This window comes from Anopheles stephensi, chromosome 2 (genome assembly GCF_013141755.1).
Source record: "Anopheles stephensi strain Indian chromosome 2, UCI_ANSTEP_V1.0, whole genome shotgun sequence".
NCBI lineage: Eukaryota > Metazoa > Arthropoda > Insecta > Diptera > Culicidae > Anopheles > Anopheles stephensi.
In genome coordinates, this window is record NC_050202.1 from 1,584,194 (window position 1) to 1,595,495 (window position 11,302).

The 11,302-nt window shown below is 49.9% G+C and overlaps 1 protein-coding gene across 1 annotated transcript; it reads right to left on the reverse strand.

Moving 5' to 3' along the window:
* Positions 1-2,902: 2,902 nt before the first annotated feature.
* Positions 2,903-10,498, reverse strand: LOC118505352 (toll-like receptor 7). Its single transcript, XM_036041023.1, has one exon. It carries the CDS (start codon positions 9,181-9,183, stop codon positions 5,209-5,211), a length of 3,975 nt encoding a protein of 1,324 aa, XP_035896916.1. The 5' UTR covers positions 9,184-10,498; the 3' UTR covers positions 2,903-5,208.
* Between the last annotated feature and the right edge of the window lie 804 nt (positions 10,499-11,302).

The window sequence follows — 11,302 nt, forward strand, 5'->3', positions numbered from 1 at the left end:
AATCCAACCATCTAACTACCATCCAAAGCCCCGTCAAACGCTGGAAAACTACGGACCATAACCGAATTCGTTCCCCGGTCCGCCGTAGTTAGCAGCGCGCCCGGTACTGGATGGTGTTGATGATTCCGAGATCGCCACTTCCGGCGGCAACAATGTGCCCACTCTTCGGGACTCGGCAATGGGTAAAGCACGGCACAAACATTCCATCCATCAGCAGCCGCGACTCCGTGAAGAAGCTACTCCACACTATAAACACAATGAACAACGGAGCCTACGAGCAGGCACAAAAAAACGGCACACAAACAACACCGGTCCTGTCTACATCCGATTCGCAACCTCCCATAAACGGCTACGACACGCGGGCTAGTCATACACACACACACAAACAGAGGTCTCAGATTAGGTTTTAATTAAAAGTCAATATTTACTTACACCGTCGGCGATGGCGGGTGGGTGACTCCAGCCCAGAGAGTTGCAATTCCGCTTCAGGGTGTTTTCCGGTCGTTCGTTTGCCGCCCTGGCTGGGATGGTCTCTTCCCCCGTTCCTCCTCCGTTGTACAATTCGAAAGGCTTAAGCGGCTTTAACGAAAATGGAGAATTTAGAATTCGGAAACATCATTTTTGTACGGCGCAAAACTCACCACGGGATGATGCGTGTAACTGGCGTCCTGTGTCTGGCGGAGGGAAGTCTCGAAGCTTGACGGGGAACTTTTGTGCCAAGTCAACACTACACGCTTGTTAACTGTTCTACCTATTGTATGTTGCATAATTTCAACTGATTTCACCTTTTTTCTCCGATAAAAAAACGCGACAACGCAATGACGCGGAACGCACATTGGGAACTGTCAAACTGCAAACTCATCTTCTCTGATTCCCATTCTTAACTCACACACATTCACTCAGCGCACGCACGCATAATCACTTGCTCGTTGCTAATACTTGCGCAAACATGGCGTGCTTTTGTTTGCCGTTCTACTTAGCTATCTTTACCGTACGCGCTATCTATCTCTCTCTCACACACACACACTCGTTCGCTCGCACTTTGCCAAGCTGTTTATGAGGGGGGTATCGATTTCTTTCCTGGAAGCCCTATTTGCGAAAGTGACCCACCACCAATCGCTGTGTCAATTGCGATGAACTTGCCGCCAAAGCCAAAATATTAGTTCCGTCAACCGGATCCGAAGCCAAAATTAGGCTCCAAATTTCCCATGCTTCCCGGCGACGGCCTCCTGGTCACCCTCCAACATACACAGTGACCCAAATTACCGGTCAATTCTAGTCCGACCTGCCGGTTCCGCGAAAATGCCACGCCACTGCAATCGGTCTCTATTGACGGATCATAAAAAGTGATACAATTTTAAAATATTCACACTTACCCGTGGGTGCTGACGGCCGGTCCCAAACGTGCGCCACGGCGGAGGTAAAACTTTCACCCAGGTCTCCACTGCATAGAAAAAAGGGGTGAAAAAAAAACCACAAACCCGACGAACCGACGTCAACTCAGACACAACAGCGACACAACACAAAGCGGAAATCGAACGCAGTGGACAAAACAAACAAAACAGTTGAAACAAACGCACAAAATGAGGTGAGACGACGCGCTGGACAGCCGGAACTTGGATGCCACAGAACGGGGGAGGGGCGACCGCGAACTTGTGACGAAACGCCTCTGACCTGCTAACCTGGACCGGAAACACATTCGAACGGTTCCACAAAACGCACTGTGTCCAAAACCTCGTACAAAACCGAAACATAAAACAAACTATAAAAGCCAGTGCAATCGAGAGTCGTTGTTATGTTTGATTAATTAGTTTTCTTGTTTTATTCACGTGTTTTGTTTTCTTCTTCATCTTCTTTGTTTTGTTGCGGTTTATTGTGAACCATCAATATCTCTCGCGTACTCGCTGTAGCCGTTGATTTCTTATATGTATATAATAGAGTGGTTTGCGTGTATATATATGTATATCTGTTTTTTTTTGTTCTGTCATTCATATATATATACCACCGATTCGCAATGTGTTTTGTCCATAGCCCTAAAATATATTAATATATATATATATATATATACGCTTTTTTGTTTGTTTGTTACATTCCTTTCTCGAGCAGGCAATGGGCGCGATTTTTCTTTTGTCTAGCGGCTAGTGATGGTGGCATTTTTACATACACACTTGACTTTTTTGTTCGTTCGCTTACTCTAGTAGTGAGTTAGTGGTTTTTTTTGTTGTTGTTGTTGTTGCTTTTTCTCCCATTTTTTATGTTTGTTTAGCTAGCTGTTCGTATATTGCAACTCGTTAGCTTTGCTGTAGGCAAAACATTTTGTCTGTTCTTTTTTGTAATTCTTTGTTGTGTGTAGTTTTTTGTGCCAACTTCCTCCTGTCCAGTCTGGCATTTGCGCTGCATCGATTTGACACTAATTGCAAACCTTGCGAAAACATAGACGGAACTGCAAAACTGGGGTTGTGGCGCGAGGGGGAAAAAAGGAACCCAAAACAATCTAGTGCAACATCGGGTACTCCCCCCTGGCATCCTACAGCAACGCCCTATGGCAAACGGAACAGAATGAATGTAACGGTTCTGGGGGGTTTTTCGCTTATGTTTTTCGTTCTCCACGTTTTTTTTGGCCACTTTTGTCCCGCACAAACGCCCACAGTCAGAACCTGGTAACCTGGGCGTGCTGCTCTGCTGCACGCTCGTGTGATGAAAGCGCGACTGTTCTATTTCTCTTTAGTAACATCCGGTTTTGTATCTGTTTTTTACTTCTTTTTCTGCGAGTGTTTTTGTAATTCTTCTTTTGCTTCCTTTTTGTAACTAGTTCTGGTTCTGGTAAATCGATTTCTCTTTGTTTAGTTTTCTATTTGCGCAACTTCTTGCCTTACTTGAACGTTTTATTTACATTTATCTGTTTTTTTTTTTACAATTTTCCACATTTAATTCTGTTCTATGTGCAGTCAGTATTGTTTGCGATTTTCTGTTCTAAATTATTGCCAATTGTTCGTCTTACCACACTTGCTGATTTCCGTTTTACTTCTTCTGCTGATACGATTTCATCACACTTGCTGACACCTGTCTCCACCACTTTCGCTATTACCACTAAGTCAGTCTGATAGGAAAGGAATCATTCGCTCCAGGATGTTACAGGGGTTGTTCGCTTTTAACAGTTCTATAAGCTACCGTCTATTTACAAGCCTTTACCTTTCATTTACCACTTTTTATTTTACAATTGGTTGCATGCCTTCGTTCCTTCAGTCCTGTTGTGTTTTTTTTTGTTGCTTCAGTTTCAAACAGCAATTATCTGCTTCACTAATTCTATACCACCGTTGAAATGTGTATGTTTACAAGTGTCCTGCCTTTTTTCCTCCGCTTTCTACACGTGTGCGTGTGTGCGTTGGCATGTGGGTTGAAGTTCTAAACGCTCCTTGGTGCCGAGAAAATCTTCGTCCTTCGTTAAATAGGTTGTGAATAAATAATTTAAATAATAATTACACGCTGGCTACCCCCGGGAGGTGGGTTAGGAGGCTTGGCTCCTTACCGTTGGAAGTGTTCCGGTTCCTTCCATACTGTCACTCACGCACCTAAGCAATGCACACATCGAAACCGAACCGGACCAGACAGGGATGGCAAACTAATTAAGGAAGGTCTGCCTGCTGACGCCCATCCATGCTGGGAAATGGAAGGGAAAAACAAGGGACGGTTCACAGAGAGCGACAGCACAACACATGACACTGATTCCACGCCGGACCGGAGCATCTCCGGAGGCCGGTCCCAGTCCGTGTGCGTGTGTGTATGTGTGCCATTTAGTGTTAATTATGGCCTTCTAGCAAATGGCATTTTATCCTTTTAGTTGAGTTTTTCCTGTGTGCTTTTTTTGAGACGGGACTACGAAGACTACGATGACGAATCGGACAGCAAAAACCTGTCCCTGCGTAAAGGTATTGCTGCTTCCGGGTTTCACCGGAGACTCGGAACGAGCAGGAGGTGGACAACAAAACGAAAAGTGGAAAACCGAGCTATAATTAAAATGCAATTCGTCGACCGCCAAAGTTCCGCATCAAAAACCGCTCTTTCCTTCTTTCTGTCTAATATGCCAATGAAATCGAAACAATAAGCCATATTTGTTTTTCAAAAGTTTTGTATCCTTCATTCCTTTATTCCAGGTCTTCCAGTCGCAGGTTTCCACTTGTGTTGTGTTTTGTTTGAGCTTTGACGTAAAGTTGTGTGAAACACGCCGTTCCACAACATTATTTTACCTATCCTGCAAACTAACGTGTGCGCTGCTGCTAGTCCCTCTGCAGTCCCACCAATAAAGTTGATGCGCTTTTCTAGAGTGTTTTGTGTTTGGTGTGTACGAGTTGTATTGGTAGTACCTTCCCTTCTTCGCATTTTCATATCCCTTTTGTTTACTCTTCATTTTTTGCTAGACTAATCCTCATCTTTGCCCAGTGTTGCGCTCGCGCTACCGATTATTACATTTAAAACTTATTAAATACGATATCACAAATAGTTTTTTCTCCTTTTCCTTTGCCTTTCTGCATTCACAAACACGTCAACGCGTAGTTACAGACCCTCTCTTGTTCCAGCTGCTGTCACGCTGCTCTGGAGCGCCTCTAGGGCTGATCCAGTGATGGGTGTTTCGAATTTCAGTTCATCACCATCAACTATCAACATGTCATATGCCGCATACGCTTTTGTCAACCATTTTGTATTCGTTTGCCCTACTAGTAATACTTTAAGAGATGACTGTTTTGTGTGAGTGAGAGGAGACAGAGGCGAGCGGGGGATTGCGAACGGAGCCGGGGATTTTTGTCCACGAAACCGACGCACCCGCACCACCCGAATCCGGTTCCGAGTCTCGAGCAATAATAAAATTAAATACAATTTAAAAACGAGCATACACATATACATTTACACGGCTTAAACGTGAGGACTAAAGCGATGAACAAAAGCAAAGATAATAGTAACACAAACGAGTCTACAATGTACAGCTGCGTCTTATGAAATGAAACTAACTAAAGAATCGATTAAGAGCGGGTTCGTTCTTCTTTTTACAATTACGCACTCGATACGCATTTCTCTACATCTGCTATACATACACACGCGTACAATTTAAATTTAGCACTTCCGTTCAGTTCCGCATCCGTTCGTTGACGCACTACGCACTATTACCCCTACTGACTAACGACTTAACAGACGGCGGCCTCGCGTGCCGTCTCATACCAGATACGCCTGCACGTGATGGCCACCGGCACCCGGACCGTGCGGATGATGCATCGTGCCACCGTTCTGCACGGGATGTCCGCCAGCCGATCGCCACGACGGTCGATGTACGCCGGCCGGTGCCATCACCATGTTCTCGCACTCGAGCGTACTGTAGTCGGAATCGATGCTCGAGTAGATGTGTTCACTCGGTGGACGCTGGGTCGGCACCTCCACCATACCGCGCCGTGAGGGCCGCGGCGAAGGAGTCGCCGTCGTCGCCGAAGAGTAGTTCGCCTCGTCGATCTCTGGGCAGTAGGCGGGTGGAGGAGGTTGCCGGAACATAACACCAGCAGCACCACCTGCACCGCCCGCACCACCTCCAGCACCGGTCTGCTTCACCCGTTCGTGGTGGTCGATGGTGTAGTTGTTGCCACGATAGGGAGCCTCGACCGGTAAGGCGTAGCGTAGCTTCTCCCAGAAGTGACGATCGCCACGCCGTACTCGCGTCACGGTTGTCGTCTTCAGATAGGGCACCAACTCTACATCGTTCTCCGCCTCTAGTAGTACACCACCACCCTCCTCCACCACCACCAACTTGTGCGGACGGCCACGAAGTGCATCGTGCACTGCGCGACGCAGCTCACACCGACTCCACTCCGTTTGCAGGAAGTTACGCGACAAGAGCACTACAATGCGCCGCGAGGCACGTGAAGCCTCCAGCAACTGCAGATGGGATGCATCCTCGGGAAGATCCCGATGCTGTAAGCACAAACGTAACGGAGGTCGCCCGTTCTCTAGCTCACTCGCTATACTGCGTGCCACCAGCTCAGCGTCCTTGGCCGAGTACAGCAGGATCGCGTCGTACAACTTTTCCGAATCTTCACACCGCGGTCCAAACACACGCACACCGTAACGCGAGAACAGCCAGAAGCGGAGTGGCTCACGGAACACAAACACTAGCACGGCCAGGAGCAGCAGGCAGGTAAGCACGAACGCACTGGCCATCAGCAGGATGTACGTTTCGGATAGGCCATCACCGGGTAGCACGGAACGTCCGGCGTAAAAGTCACTACACGCGGCACTCACATTAAAGTCTAGCTCACGATGCACACCATCATCGGCACAGTACACATCTTGCGGGTCTTGCACGATCACCGCATTGTCCGCTACGAACGCGGTCAACTCGGGTAGGAACCGACACCGGCAGCTCCAAGGATTGCGACCGAGCGAGAGCGACTGCAGTGCCTGCAGATTACCTTGGGCAGCTTGCAGCTGGAACAGTGGCATAGTTACCAGCTTGTTGCCGTCGAGCCGTAGCACTCGCAGCGAGTACAGCGGAGCAAACGACCCATTGGCAATGCTTTGCAGTGCGTTATTCTGAAGGTACAGCTCACGCAACAGTGCCAGATTCTCGAACTCGTACCCGTGGATCCTTTGCAGTGCATTATCCTCCAGATGGAGTGCTTGCAGTGCCGTCAGCCCGGCAAACGTTCGGTTCTGAATAGTGGTGATATGACTCGCATTCGCATACAGAACTTTCAGATTCTTGCGCCCAATAAACACATGGTGCTGCAGCTCCGGGATGTCGTTCCCGTCCAGATACACTTCCGTCGCGTCCATCGGCACCGGCCGAAGTCCACCGGCAGCAGCCGTGGATGCGGCCCCCTGATTGCCACAGTCCACCACGTTCGTGCCCCAGGTTTGATCGTGGTAGCAGGTGCAGTTCGACGGACACGTCATCTCACAGTCACACGCATCAAAATCACAACAGTGACACAGCGCGAAACAGTGCGTCTCGTACCGGCACAGGAAGTCTTTCGGCTGTAGCGACACAATCGGACGAATCGGAGAGCCACGTGCGTGCGGCATAATGCACTCGACGTTCGGCAGATCCATAATCTTGGGATGTTGCCGGGTCGTTAGATTGTTCACTCGTTGCATCCACTCCATGGAACAGTCACACTCGAACGGGTTGCCACCGAGGTAAAACTCTGGCAGCGGCCGGTCCGTCGTTGGTGCCGGCGCCACGCGCAACTGGTGCAGCTGGAGCTTCTTGAGCGCGTTCGCGTACAGGTCCACCCGGGCCAGGTTAACCTTGTCGATGAAGGTGTTTGCATGGATCGTGCCAATGTGATTATCATTGACGAACAGCAGCTCGACACTGTTCGGTACGTTCATCGGCCCAAGGTCCGTCAGCCGGTTGTGGCTCGCATCGAGCGTCTTCACCTTGATCTCCTCCTGCAGCTTGTAGTAGTTGCCGAGCGACTCGATGTAATTGCCGTGTATGTCCAACCACTTCAGGTTGCTCGGGATGAACGCGTAGTCAAACCACACCAGGTGGTTCTCGGCCAGGTTCAGCCACAGCAGTGAAGCGAGCGTCGCAAAGATACCGTTAATGTCCGTCAGGAAGTTACCGTCCAGCCGGATCGCCTCAATGTCCAGGTTGCGATCGAACGAACCGCGCTCGATGTTCTGCACACGGTTCTTTGCCAGGTTGAGCACGGACAGACGGGGCAGATCGGCAAACATGCCAACGGTGACGTTTTCGATCTGGTTATCGATTAGCCGCAGTCCGGTCAGCTGGTTCAGGTTGGAGAACGTGCCATTCTCGATGCGTGCGATCTGGTTCTCGCCGAGATCGAGTGCCCGCAGCATCGACAGGTCGCGGATTGCGTACGGCACCTCGGTCAGCTGATTCGAGCTTAGGTCGAGCTCTTTCAGATCGGAGCAGTTGCGGAACACGTTCGGCTCTACGATGCTGATGAGGTTGTTGTTGAGGGTTAGTTTGGACAGTACGAACAGCCCGTTGAATAGCCTGTCGTCCAGCGTATGAAGCCGGTTCTCTGCCAGATTGAGCGTATGCAGATTGTACACCGGCAGGAACGCATTGTCCTCGATGTAACCGATCGAGTTGTTGCGCAGATCGAGAATCTGCAGGAAGTACAGCTCGGCGAAGGTGCGTGCATCGATGCGGGTTAGGGCATTGTGGGCCAGATTAAGCACCACCAGGCGGATCAGTCCCGAGAACGTCCCATTGTCGACGTGGTGCGAGGACAGCTGATTGCGCGAGAGGTCCAACACGAGCAGTTGCTCGAGTCGGTGGAACAGCCCACGGGGTAGCTCGTAGATTTGGTTACCCTGCAGATGGATCTCGCGGAGGTCACGCGATCCAGCGAACAGACCGGCCGGCAACGTTTCCAAATGGTTGTAGCTAAGGTTGAGCGTACGGAGCGAACCCAGACCGGCCAGCGCATCTCCGTGCACCTCGGAGATGTTGTTGAACTCGAGGTTGAGATGCTGCAGACGGCGTAGCTTCGAAACGCCCCAACCGGTCGGCACGGCTCGCAGCTCGTTGTAGGCGAGATTAAGCGCTTGCAGTTCCGAGCCACCGGCACACGTCTTCTCGGCCAGACCGAGCGCTTCCGCCGATCGGAAGCGGTTGTTGGTAAGGTTCAACACCTTCAACCCGGTCAGGGGACACAGGAAACCATCGGGCAGGGCACGAATATTGTTATCGCTCAGGTCGAGCGACTGCAGCTCCTTCAGACCGCGCATCGAACCGGCCTGCAGTTCCAGCACCTTGCCCGGTCCCCATTCGTAATTGTGCGTGTTGACGCTAAGCTTCTTCAGGGCCAGCAGACCCTCAAAGGCACCCTCGGGCAGTTGGAGCAGTTTGCACGACTCGATCCGTAGCTCGCCGAGAGCCGCCAACCGGCTGAAACTGTTCCGCGGAAGCTGACTCTCGAACAGAATCAGCTCACTGCACTCGATGTCCAGCCGGGAGGTACCTTCTGCCCCTTGCAGATCAAGCCCGGTTCGCTCGAGTGTCCGAAGCCGGCACACGACGCTGGACTTTTCGTACTCCCACGTGCATTGGGAGCAGGTAGCCAGGGTGAGTGTGCACACGAACACCGCTAACCGGAGCACTAGAACCATCGTGGTGGATTCGCCTCCCGCACACGTTCTACTTCTTCGCTGATACATCATGTTGATCTGTGTGTTGTATCTCTTCTCTTCTCCTATCGAACGGAATTCTCCTTCAAACTCACTTCTACTCTTTTTCGTTTCACACGATGCTTCTTCTCTATCCCTCGCGCCACTAGGGATTCGGCACGGGCCTGCCCTATCCTAAAACGCACCTCACGGGCCAGACACGGCCGCAGGTTTCAACCGATAACTCAAACCGAACCAATACGGAACACAACTGCGGGCTACTACAATCATCACCACCGCAGCAGACCGCGCGCACATTCCACCTGCCGCAGGCCGGAAGGGAAGGGAATGCCGGAGCTTTTCTGCCCACTCACCAGCACATCACGGCGCGCGCCTCCGGTGTGCTGCCAATTTTCGCACACTCAACACGCTCGGAAGAATATTCTAACTTTCGCACAGCACCAACATCAGGATCGGAACATTTTCCTAGCGCCAGCGTATCCCACGCCACTCACACACAGCAACGAGCGCACGTACACACAGACACACCCAACAACACAAACAGGAAGACACGGATTAGATTTTCCGCGGTATTGATTTCCTTTCCAGCAACACCGCACCGCACTCTTGCTTCCTCACTTGTTACGGGCCTCACGAAAACTCACCGAGGCAACAAGAGCTCACTCAAGGCGCTTTTCTTTATTTTCTTGCGTCGTTGCGTTGCCTTTTGCTCATCAGCAACAACACTTCGCCCAAACGCGAACGCAACTGGGTTTGATGATGGAAATGGGTTTGGTTTGAGGATTTTTCTACCTTCAGAGATCACGTCCTGCCCTAAAGTCCATTCGAGGCTTCTCTACTGGACACAGACCGATTCACACCACACTGCGGCGCAGGTTTTTTTTATTTTATATTGCTCGCTTTTTTCACACTGCTTAGAAGGGTGGAAAAACTCGTTTTCCAATCCGCTTCACTTCACTTCACCCGAGAGCAAGCCAGCCAGCCAGCCTCACTTTATGATTTTGCTTCGTTATGCTCGCTTTCACACACTGCTCTTCCACACACACTGCTTATGCTGTCTCGACGGTGCACTCGAGAACCCGACTTTTCAACTGTGTAATAATCCGCACTACTACGTCGCACTACGATCTTCGCGAGCGTCGTATTTGGGTAATTTTCTCGTATTTGAACACGATATAAGCCATGCACTTCTGTGATGAAACAGGAAAGTTCCATACACTCCTCTACACTTTGTCCCGGCTATGTTTCCAATCTGTGTTTCCCGGTGTCTCCGGTTTTTGTTCCTAACTAATGCTGCATGCACGTCCGTTAGGCTTCGCGTTCAAACTCGAAATAAACTCGAGATGCGCTTTTCTCTGACTCTACCGATCGCCAAACGGTCGGTGTTTCGAGTTGTTATGCTGCTTCTCTGTCGCCGTCTTATGCTCTTTCGCTCACTCGCACGTGTTTATGTTTGTTGCGTATTCTCCTCGCACTTCGCTTACATTCGCTCTTTCTCTCGTGCTTCCAAACTGCTCGAACAGCTCGAATGCTACGGCTTCGATGTTGTACGCATTTTATGCTTTCATTCATGGTGGCGTAAGCGAGAGAGAACACTGATGTGTTCCGTGTTATCGTGCGAGAAAGCGAGAGAGAGATAAGGAATGAACATTTTCCCCTTCGATGAAGGAATTGCATAGTGAGAAGGTGGTGAAAGAACAGCATCTCACTTGACGCTTCGGAATGCATTCGTGTTGGCTTCAGGCGTTCGAGTGAATGTGAGTGGCCAGTTCGAGTAGTGGCATGGGAGATTCAGATCACGCACAACCGGAATGTTTTGCCATTTTAGCGGTCTACCTGACGGGATGATGGCTTGAAGTATTTCATGCAGATAGGAATGAGAAGTACAAAAATTCAACCAGGGTGTAGAGGACTTCTGAACAGACAGAGCGTCGTGAAATTTTTAACTGTTCCTCTTTGCATTTTAGCATGAATTGTTCAAATAGTCGCAAGCTGTTGAACTATTAGGTGAACGGCTCATGGCTCGTTAAATTTGGTAAACAATTTTGAAGGGACAACAACCGGAATGAATCTTGACGAAATTCTCGCTTCAAGTCGATTAGGCCTCTCAAATTCATTCCACTTGTTCCATTCAACACGAATGCATTTCGAA